At 37.1% G+C, this 20774-nt stretch overlaps 1 protein-coding gene across 5 annotated transcripts in view; it reads right to left on the bottom strand.

Moving 5' to 3' along the window:
- The window catches only part of LOC127946958 (inositol hexakisphosphate and diphosphoinositol-pentakisphosphate kinase 2), a 65853-nt gene that overhangs the window by 44428 nt on the left and 651 nt on the right, over positions 1–20774 (bottom strand). For all 5 annotated transcript variants that reach the window (XM_052543801.1, XM_052543802.1, XM_052543805.1 and 2 more), the window contains exons 2-15: positions 18899–19290; positions 18620–18812; positions 17805–17895; positions 17623–17708; positions 16700–16854; positions 16529–16630; positions 16295–16456; positions 16092–16213; positions 14953–15054; positions 14726–14812; positions 14456–14531; positions 14024–14133; positions 10909–10994; positions 10705–10830 (exon numbers count right to left, since the gene is read on the bottom strand). In XM_052543801.1, coding sequence (XP_052399761.1) covers positions 10705–10830; positions 10909–10994; positions 14024–14133; positions 14456–14531; positions 14726–14812; positions 14953–15054; positions 16092–16213; positions 16295–16456; positions 16529–16630; positions 16700–16854; positions 17623–17708; positions 17805–17895; positions 18620–18812; positions 18899–19045 — 1645 coding nt within the window. In that variant the 5' untranslated portion in view covers positions 19046–19290. The remainder of the gene's footprint in view (positions 1–10704; positions 10831–10908; positions 10995–14023; positions 14134–14455; positions 14532–14725; positions 14813–14952; positions 15055–16091; positions 16214–16294; positions 16457–16528; positions 16631–16699; positions 16855–17622; positions 17709–17804; positions 17896–18619; positions 18813–18898; positions 19291–20774) is intronic.

The following is a 20774-nucleotide window of genomic DNA, read 5'->3' as shown; positions in this document are numbered from 1 at the left end:
TCATCTTCAGACCATGCTGGCAAAAAGTTATGGAATTTGTGTCGATACACGTAACCGTTTTCAATTAGCGTACCAACGAATTTGCTGGAAAGATGCCAAACTGCATCGGAGGCTGTATCTCTGCAAAGGTTGGAGATATTTACACAAAACTTAATATGTGACATTGTCACATCACATTGACCACGCCACATCATTTTGGTCACAGCGCCACCTATTGGTCAAGAGTAATAAACCAATCAATAACCGCTAATTATTACATTTCCAATAATGCTAATAACTTTTGATTGCATTAGCCTATTATCATGAAACATGTCTCAAAATGTTCCTTGGGACATGCCGACAACATACATACCAATTATGTCATATTAAGCAAAACTTCCTGTCCGCCATTTTGATTCATGTTGAAAACCTTTTTTTTTTAACTCATCCTCAACCGTTTGTCTGATTTTCACCAAAATTGAATCAGATCATCTTCAGACCGTGCTGACAAAAAGTTATGGATTTCGTGTCAATAGACGAAACCGTTTTTGTACAGCGCTGCTTCAGATGTCTGGCATCTTCACAAAATGAGTCTGAGGCTATATCTCTGCAAAGCCCATTAGTGGTCTTGCAGTGACATCTAGTGGTCGTAAATGCAATTTATCATACAACACTGTCTCTTTAACCTTTATAACTGTTATATGTTGTCTTAATTTCATTCCAAAGAAGCATACGCAATTTATGTATAATTTCACAGTCTAGATAATAGTACTGCACTGATTTTAAATAACCTAGATATTGCTGACAGTAAAAGAATAGAACAGAATTACAGACACACACAAACATGAAATGTTTAAACTACTATATTAATACTCAATAAGCATGCTTAAACCCACACACAGATGCACACATTTTGTTATATATATAGATAATTAAAATAAATGATGGGTGATAAAACCTATTGCAAGTCTTCTGTTTTTATGGGCTTCTATGTCATTTTTTCAGGTTTCATTGCAATCATAATCTGGCATAATTATAAACATTAGATATATCTGTATGAATAAATTGGTAAACTTTGACTCAATGTGATCTGAAATGCTTGAACAGTAATATTAAATAATAGTAATATACATTTTTTCTAGATGAATCCCTCAACAAGCCCATAAACTGTAATGTTTTAGTCTTTAGTGAGCTCATTAGTGGTCTTCCGGTGACATCTAGTGGTTATAATTGCAATTTTTTATTCAACACTGGGTTTTGAAGCTTTATAAATATTACAGTGTTCTTTTTTACCTAATCTCTGTTAAATTTTGCATGATTGTTTAGAAAAAATACAGATCTAATGCATGTGTGATTATATTACCCCTTTTTTTTTGCAGTTTAATGCCATTCACAACAGAAATCTTTTGTTTTTTAGGCCTGTTTAAATGTTATCTAACCAAAGGACAAAATACAACATATTTTTTCAAAGTTATTGATCTAGAGAGTCCTGAGAATATTACTGCAGTGGTTTGATCAAGACTGAACAAAAAACCAGGTGACCCAAAACATTCAAATTCGTGGACCAATTTTATGAAAAAGGCTATAACTCGGGAACAAAATGAGATATCTTCACCAAACTCAGAACTCATATGCATGAACAAAAACTTTAGTCAAATTTTTTTTTTTTTTTTCCATATCTGCCACTTGGTGGCGCTACAGGATGAAAAAAAAAACTAAAATGGCTATAACTAAGCAACCGCTGATCCAATCAACTTGAAAATTGGTATGGCCCAATGTGGCATAAGTGTCTATGAGGAATTTCACTTATCTTAAAAAACATGGCCGCCATTGGCCAAACAACTTTAAGCACCTATTTGACAAGGTTAATGGAAGTCGATCGGAACGAAACTCGGTGGGCATGTTCGACTCATTGCCCTAAAGGTCTGTAAGTATTTTGAAAGAAATTGCCCACAACATTGTCACCTCCCACAGAACACAACAAAGCGATTTGATTACAGCGCCACCTATTTTCCAAAAATGATAATGCATCATTTTACTGGAGTTTTACTGGCTGTTTTAATTACACTCTTCCAATAATTGCTTTTCTTACTCGTTGCATTTGGTCTGATGCTCCATGCCATGCTTAGCTCCTCGCTGTGGAACTTTTATTAACGATTTTCAGCCACTTCAATTACAATCATGCAATTATTAATTTCATTATTCATTTTTGCATTTGGTCTGATGCTACATATGCTTAGCTCCTGATGTTGCCGCTGGAATGCTTGGCCCCGTGATTGCTGCTTGCAGCTATATTTCTTCTTCTTCTTCTTCTTCCGCCGCAAGTCTATGGCAGCCCATAGAACCGTTTGCGGGAAAGTTGTATAATTTGGCACACTGATAGAGGACAGTCCCAACATTAACTATAGCAAATTTGAAGCCTCTAACTCCTACTCTCTAGCGCCACCACTTGTCCAAACTTTCAATGTTTGTATGCTAATAACTTTTGAACCGTAAGCCAGAAAATGGAAATTCTTTTTTCCTCTGAATCCTTGGCTCAGGCCAAGTCGAATGAACCCTAAAATTCAAAAATCGCAAGGTTTAGTTTTTTCGCTATTTTCAATTATTCGAAAAACCTACTTTTTCGAACTCGTCCTAGACGGTTAATCCGATTGCCACGAAAATTGGCTCAGATCATCTTCAGACCATGCTGGCAAAAAGTTATGGAATTCAAGTTGATTCGTCCAACTGTTGTCGAATGACACGTAAACAAATTTGACGAAAAGCACGCAAACATGCACGTGAGGCTATATCCCGGCAACGGTTTGTCATATTGAGACCAAACTTGGCGTGTGTTATAACAAGCATGAACTGAGACTACCTGCTGTGTTTCGACACAGCGCCACCTAGTGGTCAGGAGATATGAAAAATGCATATTTTGGCTTATAACTACTGAATGGTTTGGCCAAAAATCACACAACTGGTCTCTTTAGATTCAGTGAGTCATGTCGAGTCGAATGATATCCAATTTTCCTGTGTCGGCCATTTTAGGCGTCGGCCATTTTGAATTATGTTTCAAAATGCTGTATTTTTTGAACGCAGCATCGTATCGTTTCACAAATAATTACAAAAATATTCGGCTCCATGCCCTGAAGGTACTCAAAAAGTTTGGTGGCAGCGCCACCTTGTGGCCAATAGTTATAATGAAATATCACATAAACGCTAATAACTTTTGAATAAATTAGTCTATTAAAATTAAAATGGTCTCGCTATATTCTGTGGGTCATGCCGAGAGTATTGATACCAATAATGTGAAAATTGGCCTTACTTCCTGTCCGCCATTTTGCTTAATGTTGAAAACCTACTTTTTCGAACTCCTCCTAGACCGTTAGCCCAATTTTCACCTAATTTGACGTGAATCATCTTCAGACCATGCTGGCAAAAAGTTATGGATTTTGTGTCGATATACGTAACGGTTCTCATTTAGCGCATCAACGAATTTGCTGGAAGGGTGCCAAAATGCATTTGAGGCTGTATCTCTGCAACACTTTGACATATTTGCACCAAACTTTGTATGTGTCATCGCCACCTCACACTGACCATGCCACATAAATTTGGTAACAGCGCCACCTATTGGTCAAGAGTAATAAACCATTCATTAACCATGAGTAATTACACTTTTTAAAATGCTAATAACTTTTTAGTCCATTAGCCTATTGCAACGAAACTGGGCTCAAAATATTCCCTGGCTTATGCCGATAACATAGATACCAAATATGCCAGTGTTTACTGAAGTTCCGGTCCACCATTTTGATTTATGTGGAAAACCTACTTTTTCGAACTCCTCATGAACCGTATGTCCAATTTTCACCAAATTCGAATCAGATGATCTTCAGACTATGTTGACACAAAGTTATGGATTTTGTGTCGATAGACAAAACCGTTTTCGCATACCAAAGCGACGAAGTTGAAACACAATGACAAAATGACACTTGAGGCTGCATCTCTGGAATGCTGTGGCATATTAACACCAAACTTTGTGTGTGTCATTGAAAAGTCAAACAGAGTACACCAAATTGATTTCATAACAGTGCCACCTATTGGTCAAACTTTATAAGCCAAGTAATCATGCTACTAGAGGTGGTATTATGATTTTTTTTTTGCCATTTCAATTACAATAATTCCAAAATTACTGTTATTGCTCATTAATGTATTTGGTGTGATGCTTCATGCCATGCTTAGCTCCTACATTTGCCGTTGGAGTGCTTGGCCCCGTAATTGCTGCTTGCAGCTATATTTATTAGGGGCCAAGCACCGAAGGTGCGTAGGCACCTATTGTTTTCGTTGGCGTTATTATTATTCTTCTTCTTCTTCTTCTTCTTCCGCCGCAAGTCTATGGCAGCCCATAGAACCGATTGCGGGAAAGTTGTATAATTTGGCACACTGATAGAGGACAGTCCCAACATTAACTATAGCAAATTTGAAGCCTCTAACTCCTACTCTCTAGCGCCACCACTTGTCCAAACTTTCAATGTTTGTATGCTAATAACTTTTGAACCGTAAGCCAGAAAATGGAAATTCTTTTTTCCTCTGAATCCTTGGCTCAGGCCAAGTCGAATGAACCCCAAAATTCAAAAATCGCAAGGTTTAGTTTTTTCGCTATTTTCAATTATTCGAAAAACCTACTTTTTCGAACTCGTCCTAGACGGTTAGTCCGATTGCCACGAAAATTGGCTCAGATCATCTTCAGACCATGCTGGCAAAAAGTTATGGAATTCAAGTTGATTCGTCCAACTGTTGTCGAATGACATGTAAACAAATTTGACGAAAAGCACGCAAACATGCACGTGAGGCTATATCCCGGCAACGGTTTGTCATATTGAGACCAAACTTGGCGTGTGTTATAACAAGCATGAACTGAGACTACCTGCTGTGTTTCGACACAGCGCCACCTAGTGGTCAGGAGATATGAAAAATGCATATTTTGGCTTATAACTACTGAATGGTTTGGCCAAAAATCACACAACTGGTCTCCTTAGATTCAGTGAGTCATGTCGAGTCGAATGATATCCAATTTTCCTGTGTCGGCCATTTTAGGCGTCGGCCATTTTGAATTATGTTTCAAAATGCTGTATTTTTTGAACGCAGCATCGTATCGTTTCGCAAATAATTACAAAAATATTCGGCTCCATGCCCTGAAGGTACTCAAAAAGTTTGGTGGCAGCGCCACCTTGTGGCCAATAGTTATAATGAAATATCACATAAACGCTAATAACTTTTGAATAAATTAGTCTATTAAAATTAAAATGGTCTCGCTATATTCTGTGGGTCATGCCGAGAGCATTGATACCAATAATGTGAAAATTGGCCTTACTTCCTGTCCGCCATTTTGCTTAATGTTGAAAACCTACTTTTTCGAACTCCTCCTAGACCGTTAGCCCAATTTTCACCAAATTTGACGTGAATCATCTTCAGACCATGCTGGAAAAAAGTTATGGATTTTGTGTCGATATACGTAACGGTTCTCATTTAGCGCATCAACGAATTTGCTGGAAGGGTGCCAAAATGCATTTGAGGCTGTATCTCTGCAACACTTTGACATATTTGCACCAAACTTTGTATGTGTCATCGCCACCTCACACTGACCATGCCACATAAATTTGGTAACAGCGCCCCCTATTGGTCAAGAGTAATAAACCATTCATTAACCATGAGTAATTACACTTTTTAAAATGCTAATAACTTTTTAGTCCATTAGCCTATTGCAACGAAACTGGGCTCAAAATATTCCTTGGCTTATGCCGATAACATAGATACCAAATATGCCAGTGTTTACTGAAGTTCCGGTCCACCATTTTGATTTATGTGGAAAACCTACTTTTTCGAACTCCTCATGAACCGTATGTCCAATTTTCACCAAATTCGAATCAGATGATCTTCAGACTATGTTGACACAAAGTTATGGATTTTGTGTCGATAGACAAAACCGTTTTCGCATACCAAAGCGACGAATTTGAAACACAATGACAAAATGACACTTGAGGCTGCATCTCTGGAATGCTGTGGCATATTAACACCAAACTTTGTGTGTGTCATTGAAAAGTCAAACAGAGTACACCAAATTGATTTCATAACAGTGCCACCTATTGGTCAAACTTTATAAGCCAAGTAATCATGCTACTAGAGGTGGTATTATGATTTTTTTTTTGCCATTTCAATTACAATAATTCCAAAATTACTGTTATTGCTCATTAATGTATTTGGTGTGATGCTTCATGCCATGCTTAGCTCCTACATTTGCCGTTGGAGTGCTTGGCCCCGTAATTGCTGCTTGCAGCTATATTTATTATTCTTCTTCTTCTTCTTCCGCCGCAAGTCTATGGCAGCCCATAGAACCGTTTGCGGGAAAGTTGTATAATTTGGCACACTGATAGAGGACAGTCCCAACATTAACTATAGCAAATTTGAAGCCTCTAACTCCTACTCTCTAGCGCCACCACTTGTCCAAACTTTCAATGTTTGTATGCTAATAACTTTTGAACCGTAAGCCAGAAAATGGAAATTCTTTTTTCCTCTGAATCCTTGGCTCATGCCAAGTCGAATGAACCCCAAAATTCAAAAATCGCAAGGTTTAGTTTTTTCGCTATTTTCAATTTTTCGAAAAACCTGCTTTTTCGAACTCGTCCTAGACGGTTAGTCCGATTGCCACGAAAATTGGCTCAGATCATCTTCAGACCATGCTGGCAAAAAGTTATGGAATTCAAGTTGATTCGTCCAACTGTTGTCGAATGACACGTAAACAAATTTGACGAAAAGCACGCAAACATGCACGTGAGGCTATATCCCGGCAACGGTTTGTCATATTGAGACCAAACTTGGCGTGTGTTATAACAAGCATGAACTGAGACTACCTGCAGTGTTTCGACACAGCGCCACCTAGTGGTCAGGAGATATGAAAAATGCATATTTTGGCTTATAACTACTGAAAGGTTTGGCCAAAAATCACACAACTGGTCTCTTTAGATTCAGTGAGTCATGTCGAGTCAAATGATATCCAATTTTCCTGTGTCGGCCATTTTAGGCGTCGGCCATTTTGAATTATGATTTAAAATGCTGTATTTTTTGAACGCAGCATCGTATCGTTTCGCAAATAATTACAAAAATATTCGGCTCCATGCCCTGAAGGTACTCAAAAAGTTTGGTGGCAGCGCCACCTTGTGGCCAATAGTTATAATGAAATATCACATAAATGCTAATAACTTTTGAATAAATTAGTCTATTAAAATTAAAATGGTCTCGCTATATTCTGTGGGTCATGCCGAGAGTATTGATACCAATAATGTGAAAATTGGCCTTACTTCCTGTCCGCCATTTTGCTTAATGTTGAAAACCTACTTTTTCGAACTCCTCCTAGACCGTTAGCCCAATTTTCACCAAATTTGACGTGCATCATCTTCAGACCATGCTGGCAAAAAGTTATGGATTTTGTGTCGATATACGTAACGGTTCTCATTTAGCGCATCAACGAATTTGCTGGAAGGGTGCCAAAATGCATTTGAGGCTGTATCTCTGCAACACTTTGACATATTTGCACCAAACTTTGTATGTGTCATCGCCACCTCACACTGACCATGCCACATAAATTTGGTAACAGCGCCACCTATTGGTCAAGAGTAATAAACCATTCATTAACCATGAGTAATTGCACTTTTTAAAATGCTAATAACTTTTTAATGCATTAGCCTATTTGAAGGAAACTGGGCTCAAAATATTCCCTGGCTTATGCCGATAACATAGATACCAAATATACCACGGTAAGCTGAACTTCCGGTCCGCCATTTTGATTTATGTTGAAAACATACTTTTTCGAACTCCTGATCAACCGTATGTCCGATTTTCACCAAATTCGAATCAAATGATCTTCAGGCTATACTGATTCAAAGTTATGGATTTTGAGTCGATAGACAAAACCGTTTTCGCATACCACATCGACGAATTTGAGGCACAATGAGAAAATGACACTTGAGGCTGTATCCCTGGAATGCTTTGGCATATTGACACCAAACTTTGTGTGTGTCATTGAAAAGACACACAGAGTACACCAAATTGATTTTATAACAGTGTCACCTATTGGTCAAGCTTGATAAACCAAGTAATCATGCTACTAGAGGTGGTATTGGTGTTTTTTTTTTTTTGCCATTTCAAATACAATAATTCCAAAATTGCTGTTATTGCTCATTAATGTATTTGGTGTGATGCTTTATGCGATGCTTAGCTACTACATTTGCCGTTGGAGTGCTTGGCCCCGTAATTGCTGCTTGCAGCTATATTTATTATTATTATTATTATTCTTCCGACTGGGCGTCTATGGCAGCCCATAGAACCGAATGCGGGAAAGTTGTAATGGTTTGACATTCTGATAGAGGACAGTGCCAACATTAAGTACACCAATTTTGGTGTGTCTAAGTCAATCCCTCTAGCGCCACCAACTGTCCAAAATTTCACTTTAATTTTGTTAATAACTTTTTAACCCTAAGGCCAATCAACGAAATTCTTTTTTCCTCTGATTTCTGAGCTCATGCCGATTCGATTGCACCCTACGAAGTCATTTCCGTCATAGAAATATGACCGCCATTTTGAATTTCTTTAAAAACCTACTTTTTCGAACTCGTCCTAGACGGTTTGTCCGATTCACACGAAAATTAAACCATATCATCCTCAGGCAGTGCTGACCAAAAGTTATGCAAATCAAATTGATTCGTCAAACCGTTTTCGATAAACGCTCTAACAAATTTTATGTAGTGCTTACAAAAACAGTCGTAAGGCTGTATCTCGGCAACGACTTATCCTATTCAGACCAAACTTGGTACATGTCATAACAAGCATGACCTGAGGCAACATGCTGTGATTGGGCGCAGCGCCACCTACTGATCCGGAGATATGAAAAACTGCTATTTTTGCTTATAACTTCTGAACAGTTTGTCCAAAAATCATAACATTGGTCTTGTTAGATTCAGGGCAACATGCCGAGTTGACTGATATCCAATTTGACCATTTCGGCCATTTTGACTGTCGGCCATTTTGAATTTTGTGCTAAAATGCTGTATTTTCTGAACACATCAACGGATTGTTACGAAACATGGTATGGGTCATCAGCACAATGTCCTGAAGGAGTATGAGAAGTTTCGAAACAGCGCCACCTAGTGGTGATCTTCTATTTTTAAATGCTTATAACTTTGGGTGTGGTCGACGTATTTTCACCAGACTCATCAAATTGGACTCCTGAAACCTTACAGAGTCCTACAATACCAAACATGCTAGGTTTTGCCTTACGGTTTGTGTAGCGTTGTGATTTAGCGTTTAAAAAACATTTGGCTATATCTTCGAAACCGCTTGTCTGATCGAGACGAAACCACCGTCAGAAGTTCGGAAACATAGGTCGATAGCTATACGCCAATGCCCAAATGCAAAAATATTGATAGTAAGGGGTAGTAATATTCAATCAAAGTCAAGAGTCAGTCAATTTTTACGTGTTTTTTCATGTAAATGTCTATAACTCTGAAGTGAATTGAGATATTTTCACCAAAATTGACACGCATATGTATGGGCTCACTCTGATGACACATAAAAGAAATGGTGGGACTGAGCCTCTTGGTGGCGCTATAATAGAACAAAACATGAAATTCCCATTGACTTCAATACAGTTTTGTGAAATAAAAGGCTATACTAAACAAATGCATTGGTGTTATATTCCACAACTCAGAATGTGCCAACAACATCATCCCCTGAAGGTACTCAAAATATTTTGAAACAGAGCCACCTAGTGGTCAAAAGTTATAACTCAATTTACATAAAGGCTAATAACTTTTGAAAAGATCTGGCTATTGACATGACGCTGATCTTAATAGATTCCTTGGGTCAAGCCGAGAACATAGATATCAAGTTTTCCTTGTTTGGCTGAACTTCCTGTCCGCCATTTTGATTAATGTTGAAAACCTACTTTTTCGAACTCCTCCTAGACCGTTAATCAGATTTTCACCAAATTGGACGTGGATCATCTTCAGACCATGCTGGCAAAATGTTATGGATTTCATGTCGATATACGAAACGGTTCTCATTTAGCGCATCAACAAATTTGCTGGAATGATGCCAACATTCATTTGAGGCTGTATCTCTGCAAAGCTTTGACATATTTGCACCAAACTTTGTATGTGTCATCGTCACCTCACACTGACCATTCCAAACTAATTTGGTAACAGCGCCACCTATTGGTTACATGTGATAAGCCAATAAATCCTATTACTAGTTGTTGTGTTCATTGTTTTTAAGCCATTTTGCCTAAAATAATCTTAAAACTGTCTTAATTACTCATTCCTGCCATTCGTCTGAAGCTTGCTTCTGTAGTGCTTGGCCCCGTTATTGCTGCTTGCAGCTATATTTATTATTATTATTATTATTATTCAACTTTATTAAAATTATTCAAACTTATTAAACCGGACCCTTGAAGTAATAAAGAAATCTCAGTTTCTATATTATTTGCCCAATAATAAAACATACAGGAACCCCAAAAAGTATATAGAATTTTTTTTTGAATCTGAATGTCATTGCATTAGATACAATATATCAAACCAAGCAGCTTTCTTACTGATAAGCGTGACTTCAGTTTCAAACTACGTTTTAGGGCCACTGTATTTTTATCCAGTTTATTAGATCAGCTTTCTGGCTGGTGCAAGTGTTGAGTTATACCTTGTCCTCCAGGGTACATGCAACGAAAGGCTCGTCCAAGCTCCTCAGCCTGAACTCTACCTGCTGGCGTCAGCTCACCACCCCACTTCAGCACGAGCAGCAAAGATGGACCCTCCTTCAGAACGTCTGCCATAGACACAGAGAGGTCAAAACTGACACAATGGCAACAGCTAATTTGAATCAACATACATACTGTGCACATACCTTCCTCTTCACTGGATGCTTTGGGCTGCCCATTTGGCAGGTAGGTCAGCTGCACCTTCCTGTTGATCCCTGAGAAATGGCCGTACCTGAAAGACAATACACGGGGTGGGGGACAAAAACATACCACTCCCTCTTAATGAGCATTCTCCCACTGAACAACACAGACAGCACGGATCAGACACAGCACTGGGCTCAAACCGCTAGCAGGTGCTCTGAGGCCTCCATGTTTCTGGAAACATGTATCTGAGTAACCTTTCCAAGCTGGAAGGGGTTAATCTGTGCCATACCAGGACTGTCCCTAAAGGAATGACAGGCTTTGGGAGGAATAAAATCTGGCATCTGCAACAGTGACACGTTTTTATGTTTTACAACACAGCAGAAAGCGGGTCATTCTGGATGGCTGGATACTACAATTTAATGAAATAATTTTTTAAAGGGGGGGTGAAATGCTCGTTTTCACTCAATATCCTGTTAATCTTGAGTACCTATAGAGTAGTACTGCATCCTTCATAACTCCATAAAGTCTTTAGTTTTATTATATTTATAAGAGAAAGATAGTCTGTACAGTTTTTTCCCGGAAAAACACGAGCGGCTGGAGGCGTGGCGTGTGGGCGGAGCTAAAGAATCACGAGCGCGCGTAGGCTTTTGCGTTGAGAGCGTTTGGAAGTTGTGACATTACCGTGAGGAAAAAACCATCATCCAAAACAAACCATGGCTGACAGTCAGATTCAGCCATTTATTTATGATCCAGAATCAGATCCCGAGGCTGATCGTGATCACGCGATCGTGACCCTTTTTCGTTGGGACTGCATTATCCTTAAGATATAAACGATGTGCAAATCCGGCGTCAAACTGGGCCTTGTTTGTAAAACAAGCATCTTCGAAATGCAGGGAACAAATAAAAACACTTGCACAACTCCATTGATGCTCTGTAAAAATAAACTCCATCCACTGGTCCCTTAATGCTGTTTTTTTTGGGGGGGGGGGTAATCTGTGCAGGGTTGTCTTGCCCTGGCAACCAAAAACACTTCTTTTGTCACATATTTATACTTAGAAATAATAATTCTGAATAAATTGAATAAAAAAAAAAAATTGAACAGCTATTTAAAATATTAACAAAATCTCACAATATTACTGCTTTTATTTTTGATCAAATATATTCAACCTTGGTAAGCATAAGAGACTTCTTTCCAAAAAAATTAATAATCTTACCAACCCCAAACTTTTGAACGATAGTGTAAATGTTTAGGGAACAATAAATAGCCAGAAATTGAAGCAGAAAAATAATTTTGACAATTTCTTTTCAGTCTAACCTTTCAGATTTAGACAAAGGATGCACAACATATCAGTACCATATCAGTTGTCAGTTGATATCAAGAGAATTTATTGGTATATGTTAATATTGTGTTTATGAGCCATTATTGACTATTACTATTGTTATTATTGTTTAAACAATGTCAAATAATATAATCGTAACTTTATATACTATAATTTTAATTATTTATATGAATTATTTAGAAATACTTATTTAGATAAAAAAAATATTAAATAAAATACAGCTCATTAATATCGGCCAGGATTGTAATATCAGTGTATACATAGTTCAGAATATAACTTTATCTAAACCTGGTTCTTCATTAACTGGCCAGAAGCTGACTCTGAAGTGAACTTGCTCTGCTGCATTATGTTTAATCATCCCAAAGCAAAGCACTTCCCCAGGCACCTGTTTCTTAGTAAATCTAGGTCCCGAACAACAGATGATGTGTTGATTAAGTGCCTCATTTAGACATCTAATTAACACGGTGAGAGGGGTCTGGAGGAAGTGAGTGGTCGTGAGAGATTAGAAACAATATCAAAATGGCATGCAGATGCCACAAAGATTTGCAAAAGGGTTTCATCTCCCAGGTAAGGTCAATTTTGGAGCCCTCATTAATGTGTCAGCCATTTGGAAATGATCTCAGGTTAATGAGGGTTATGATAAGAGGGTGCGCACTGAATATAATTCAGGCTGGATTCCCTTTGGAGAGAACGGCCAGGACACAAAAAGGGACACAAAGAGAGGAGAAGAGAGAGAAAAGGAATCAAGTTAAGAAACTCATCCATATGACGGCACCTAAGGAAGCAAATGAGTCAAGGTCCCCTAAAAGTCAGTTACATACATTCAGCCGTTCATGAAATATCAGGTTTCTCCTGAAATAAGCATTTTGAAGATATGATAGCAATGTAAGTTTCGGCTATGTGTGTGCATCAAGTCTGATTAGGCTTGCACTGATTCCACAAACTTTACAAATAGATTTTACAAATAGAACACAATTTATCTGTACCATATCTATATCCATATCTTTGTTTTGTTTTGGTTGTTGTTTTTTTATCAGTAGCGGTCGATATTGGATATCTAATTGTATATTTAATTGTATATGCTCATTTTTTTTTCATTTTGACCTTTGGACAAATAAGTTATTCTATAAAAAACAATAATAATAATTAAAAATAACTGTTAAAATGAAAGCTTCAGCCAATCTCAAACTGAATATCCATTCATGTTGTACATTATAATGTGGTGACACCTTCTATTTTTTAGCTAATTAAATTTCAGAACAGTACAGAATTGTTATATTTGCCATTTATCGGGGTATTGACTGTAACATGAACAATTAATTATTTAATTTTAAATATTGCATTATAATTAATTCACTGTATTGAGCAAAATTGAAATAGACACATATCTAGTTAAGATTAAACGTATTGAGGTTAGTTTAGTTAGTAACCATTAACAGTGATGTTTCTTATGAGAATAAAACAAAATATATTTTTCATGTACATCAAACTAGTTACTTTTTTTCAAAATTAAACATTAATTCATTTCATTCCAGTTATTAATACAATATAAATCTGGAAAAAAATAATACTTTCAGCAAGACCTTGTGACCGAAGATGTGAAAAGGGAAGTGAGAATTTTCAGAGGCGTAAACGGTAGACCGAAGGAATCCACCATGTTTTAGAAATGATCGAGATGAGATGATGGTGTATGTACAGTGGCTTTCCTTAAACTCACAGGGTTGCAAACAGAGGGTTTGGCATCCCAGCTATTGAACTTCTTGAACAGTTAACTTACATCTCCAGAACCGTCTTCAGTTGTTCTAGCTTGGATTTCTTCTCTTCAATCTCACAATCATTATGTAGGACCAGTTCTGCCAACAGCTGACGAGCAATATCCAGCACTTCCTGTAAAACATCAAACAAAGTGTTCAGGTTTTCATAATGATGTGCAAATCACAACTGCACATTGTCACAGATAAGATCAAACAGGCCAAATCCAAAAATCAATTGTCCAAATAGATCATTTTCACACATGTGCATGACACGCCGGTAAATCTCATGGCTGCAGCTCAATCCTGTTTGACCTTTGACCCTGTGGTTCAAATTCCTGGTTTTATACAAAGTAAATCATTTGGATGGAGACAACCCTGTTATGAAACTGAAATATTATGTCGGTTCTTGCACCCACTGAACCACATAGATCACTTGTACTTCAAAATAGACACACCTGGAGCTGTTTTGGTTTCTTCAGCTTGATTTTTCCGGTCTTATAGCCACCATATTTCTCAAACAATTCAAAAAACCTGAGAGAAATGGAAAGAACCAGAAGATACTTCAAAAATATAAATGACTCTGACCCAGCCACCCTGCGACAACCACCTTAAATGAAGAACTGAATCCTATACAGTACATTATCATTCAGTACAATTCTGTTTAAAGAATTAACTTTGACCACTTAAGTTTAACTTAAAGCAGCCTATTAGAATTTGTGACTTACAGGGCGTTCCTGACCTCCATCTTCATCTTCTGTTTGGGCGTACGGTCGCCATGGCGAATTACAGCAATAACACAACGGAGCTCCATCCTTCAGACAAGAGATGAAATATTCAAAAGCATAGTAAGCTCATAGTAAGAGTTTTAATTCTACCTCACTGGTTTTAATAATCCAGGATCCATAATAAAAGCCAGTGAAATGCATTCTTAGTGCAAGATTGGTACACCCACATGGTTCCTGAGGTAGTTGGGACGATAGGGATGTCCTCTGCTTCCAAGGGGATCGACCAGGGAATGTGGAACTGAGGAGCCAGTTCTCGCATCACCATGTTCCTGAAGGAAAGCCATCAAATGTGAGCTAAAATATCTAGAAATTACAATTTAAGATAGGAATGAATACATCTGTGCTGACTAATGACACTATTGCTCTCTGAAGAGCTGCTTTATATATTGAAACAACCTGTATTGTAGCACTGTATAAATAAAAGAATTATTGTATTTTCCGGACTTTAAGTCACACTTTTTTTCATAGTTTGGCTGGTCCTGCAACTTATAGTCAGGTGCGACTTATTTATCAAAATTAATTTGACATGAACCGAGAGAAATGAACCAAGAGAAAACATTACCGTCTCCAGCCGCTAGAGGGTGCTCTAAGCTGCTCACTGCTCCTGTAGTCTACACTGAGCAGCATAGAGCGCCCTCTCGTGGCTGTAGATGGTAATGTTTTCTCCTGGTTCTTGGTTCTAAATAAATGCGACTTATAGTCCAGTGCGACTTATATATGTTTTTTTCCTCATCATGACGTAGTTTTGGACTGATGCGACTTATACTTAGGTGCGACTTACAGTCCGAAAAATACGGTAAATGTGTCTTGTCTTCTCTGTGTCAAGCTAGTCTTAGCTACCAGCCTGCCAAGTATTTAGCTAGTTTAGCTTGGTGGTCAGCTAAAAAATTAGGATGTTTTTTCAGAAGATATGCATTTTAAATGTCAAGCTTAGAGAAATAAAACTGAAATATCTGTTTGATGAGCATGTTTTGAATTTTAAAGAAATGGCAAAAGGATTTGATATTACACTGACAAAAATGTAAATAACTGGTCTAGGATTTACTTTGAAACCATTCCCACTCAGATTTAGAAAATACATTCCACACATAACTAAAAATAAACTGCAAGAACCAAATTGTATTAATTGTGACATTTTGAAGTAATAAGACTGAAATAATATTTTCTTTTAAAATGTGCAGCAAAAATCTGTTTTATTTACAACTTAAAAAAAATGAGTTAGTATGGTGGTTATGGAGTAAAAAGCGCATGATTATGAGATTTTCGAGTTACCACAGACACAAGACAGCAGCACGGCCTCACCTACCCCAGGACTTTGGCACAATCATCATAGTACTTCATGGAGTTCTTTACAAAGCTGAAGCCATTAACGTCACAAACGAAAGAGTGACCATTTGCTCGGAGGAGGTCAAAACCGCAGACTGTTTGCTGGGTTGGAAAGAAAAACACATTCATTATCACTCTTAACAGCTGAGAAAACTGTATGTGTTTTTCTTTTGTGAGGCTCACCTTAAATGCAAGACACACTTTTCTGGCCACGAGCTTCTCCATTGCGGTAAGCATCACAGGATACCGGATCTCCTTCCCCTCACTGTCTCTCTCCACTTTCCCATCCAGAGCAGGAGACTTCCGGGCTTCGGCGTGAGCATAATCAGGTCCTACTGTATAAACCTACAACATCCATCAGGAATAAACAAACTATCCGGCCACTACATACAGTAAAGTCTTGACAGGCATTTGTACCTTAACATCTGTGCCATCTGTGGGCATGAACTCCTCGTAGATGTAAGAACCAGTCTTACGAACCGTACTTTCTGGAGAATACACACTGCTCCGACTGCCGATCTATAGGATGGACAGTATGAGCTCCACACCGAACAATTCTGAAGTTATTAGAAGTTAGCAGTACTGTACCTTTCTAAAGAGACGCTGGCTGCCACCGCCGGCTGAGGTTGGGTAATAGATGTAGACATTGTGGTCCTCAGCAGAGACAGGCTTCTCCACAAAGGGTTTCTGAAACACTTCCCCGTTCACTTCCACATGGTCCTCGCTCTCCACCAGATTACATTCTGGTGTCACAAAGTCAAAATGTCACAATCTTTTGCAATATTTATGTATACACTATGAAGAACTTCAAGGAACAATTCACTCAAACAAATAAAACAGCGTCCGGGTTTGAACTTACATAAGGGAAAGCGTATTAGGGCTGCGTGATGTGGCCAATTTTTTTTTTAAATTGTGATTTCTCTGATAAAAATTGCAATAGTTTGTTGGACAACGCAATTTGGGCAAATTTTTAAATGAGCATAAAATAATAATTATAGTTGTTGTAGTGATTCCTATCATTATAAAATAAATATATAAACAAAATAAGAAATATTACTATTACAAAAAGGATTATTTAATAATAATAATAATAATAATAATAATAATAACAGCCGTTGTATTATAGAGTACCAGCTGTAAAATGATAACATTAATATCGGTCTTATTTTTTTTTTTTAATGCTAAATCTTCAAGTTACATTGCTTATTTCATTTAGTTTAAGATGAAGTTTTAAAATAACTAAAACTAAAGCTTAATACTAAACTTAATAAATATATAGGCATATACAGTACACACACACAAAATATAAATGTAAAAAACTAATTTTATTAGAATTTAAACAGAAAATATAAAAACTAAATCCAATTTAAAATATTAACAAAACTATAATAGTATATCAAAGACACTAAAAAAAGCAAAGAGTCTATGTGAGACTCTGAAAACTTGCCACGCTTCACTCTGAAGGATGCAGGAAAATTCTTCCAAGTTATGAGCAAGGTAATAATCTTTACCCTCTGGTCTGTCGGGGTCCCGGTTCAACACTGCATAGCGTGGAAGGTCAATGCCCTCTTCCTGTAGAATCCTGTACACTTCCCTCCTAAAGCCGTGAGCACAGAGTTAATAGATATGTCCCAGTCAACTCTTGTAACAGGGCTTGCTTGTCAAGAATATTTCAGAGAATGATTTACCACACCTGTCTTGAATGAAATACTGCATGTTGAGGTCATTGATGAGGACGGGGTTTCTTAGTTTGGCATAATTTACTGCTTTGTCAAGGGGAAATCCTTCAAGACAAAAAAAAATATTGTATACATTTGCATCAATTAACGTCATAATTTGGGGTTGTCAGATTTAGAATTTATATATATTTATTTATTTATTTTTAAGACTCTTCTGCTTAGCAAGGCTGCATTTATTTGATCAAAGTACAGTAAAAACTGTAATATGGTTAATATGTTTACTTTTCTATTTTAATAGAATTTTAAATGTAATTCATTACTGTTTTGAAGGCAGTATTAAAGGGGTCACATGATGCTGCTAAAAAGAACATTATTTTGTGTCTTTGTTGTAATGCAATGTGTTTATGTGGTTTAAGGTAAAAATAAAAAAAAAACACTCTACATTATTGTGTCTCCTCTATGCCCCGCCTTTCTAAAACGCATCGATTTTTAAAAAGCGAATCATTCTGATAAGCGAGGTGTGTTCTGATTGGCCAGCTATCCAGTGCGTTGTGTTTGCCCGAATACCTCAAGCGTGTAAAGGAAATGTTATAAACGAGGCATTTGTTGCATCCAGTGGGGACATAATTACTGATCATAAAGACCTATACTTGAGACTTTAATCTTTGCAACTTTACAGATCTTCTTTATGCACTAAGAGCTTGTAAAATTCCAAAGAGAAAGGAAAAATTGAAATCGCATCATATGACCCCTTTAACAATACTGAGACAATATGTCACATTGGGATTTCAAGCTGATTGCATGTGAAACTGTGTGTGATGTCACATACCTTTGGAATGGAAGGAAATGAGGCAGTCACACAACGGCCACTTCTCCACCGGTTCATTGAGTATAACTTCCTCTGGAAAAATGTCCACGGTGATGTACTCAAACTTACAGAGCCTCTCCAGAATCTCACTCATTGGTTTAGATGTGGATTTCTTCATCATGGAGCAGATTCCCACCACAATCTGACGCTCTGACTAATAGATGAAGATAGCACATGAGCGTCACTTATAAAATTTAAATAAAATAAAAAAATAATTATCATTAATGAAATTTTTTGTACCTGATCCTCTTCCTCGTCCTCCCCATAATGTCCTGAGATGTTCCTCATGTCTCCCTCATCCAGCTCTCTGCTCTCACCACCCTCACTTCCAATCAGGAGCCGTGAAAGTCCACTGTTGCACATCGCGCGTCCACTTGACTTCGACATTTCTGTCGAGTTTCTGTCAAAAAGCTGAATTCCCAGCACACCATCTCGTGCTGAAGCTCAGTGGTGGAAACATTACATAGATGAGGTGTGTAATCCAATCAGATGAGGGTCCAGAAGTGACTTCAATGCCAAGGTTCTTAGAAAATGACAGTGTGTTTAATCCTTACACATTTGGTGTCATCCTTCCGAAACCACGAACATGTTATTAATTAATTTCTTCTCTCAAAATTCCTTCCTGTTCGTACCTGCAATAAAGAGCCAACAAGCAATATACAAGAAATTAATACTTTGTAAGTATGCATTAAATTGATCAAAAGTGACTGTACAGACATTTACAAGATTTCAAATACTGTCCTTTCAAACTTTAAATCCATGAAAGTGCAATGTTTATATATAAATATTGTTTCTATAGCAGCAAATCAGCATATTAGACTGATTTCTGAAAGATCATGTGACACTGAAGACTGGAGTAATGATGCTGAAAATTCTGCTTTACCATCACAAGAATAAATTACATTTTAAACATATAATTTAAATAGAAATATAGTTATTTTAAATTGTAATAATATTTCACAATATTAAAGTTTGTACCGTATTTCCGATCAAATAAATGCAGCCTTGGTGAGCATAACAGACATCTTTTTTCTTCCCATTAAAAAAACAACAAACATTTGAACAGTAGCGTAAATGTAAACAGTGAAAAATATTGTAATGTATTACTGAAGCATCATAAAACACCTTTGCAATTTGACTATTTTACTTAACGCAGGAATCATGAACTAACAACAGAAACACCATTTAAAGCATTCAATGGTTTAGGATAATGATAATTCATAGATCATATATGTGCATTGTTCACTTTCGTTTAATGTTAATGTTGATAAACAAATCTTTATTCATTTAGCAGATGATTTAAAATAATGGCAATAATACTAATAAAAATCCTACAACATATAAAAAAAAGTCTTACACTAAGCCTACATTTTCCAGAGTCATGTAATATATTCCAATATGCTGACTACTAGGGAAAGCATGCAGCACTTGATATATATATATATATATATATATATATATATATATATATATATATATATATATATATATATATATATATATATCATATCTAATTACCATACCCATGCTGTTACAGGTCATGCTAGCTATTCCTCTAAGCAAACACAGCACTGTTATGTAATCCAAACTCTCCCAGGGCTACTTCTACACAATGTTTGAACACCCATCAAGCCATTCAGAATTTCAGATATGGAATTGACGTGTCTATCCAAATTTTTTATGCAGTTTGCATGAACACTACAAACTACAAAAAGTAAACAGTTTGCATGTGATCAAGGGCCTATTAATAGCCATAGGCTCTTGGCAAAAGTGAAGCTGGGGGATTAGTGAGACTTGGATCAAATACTGAGGTCTACACAGCATCCAAAGTTAACCCCTCACGCTGTGGATGTGTTGACAGGGAACATTTAGTTGAGAGGAAGCCGTCTAGAGTGACCCAGGGTCAGGAAAAACACACACACACACAGATAAACTAAATTAAAAAAAATCTATCTATACAAGTCTATCGTGTTTATTCATTTTTCAGCCTTAAAGGGAAAGTTCACCCAAAAATGAAAATCTGATGTTTATCTGCTTACCCCAGAGCATGAAAGAATACTGTAGGTGACATTGTTTCTTCAGAAGAACACAAACTGAGATTTTTTTAGCTCAAAGA

This window comes from Carassius gibelio, chromosome A25 (genome assembly GCF_023724105.1).
Source record: "Carassius gibelio isolate Cgi1373 ecotype wild population from Czech Republic chromosome A25, carGib1.2-hapl.c, whole genome shotgun sequence".
Classification (NCBI taxonomy): domain Eukaryota; kingdom Metazoa; phylum Chordata; class Actinopteri; order Cypriniformes; family Cyprinidae; genus Carassius; species Carassius gibelio.
This window is presented reverse-complemented; position numbering and strand designations above follow the sequence as displayed.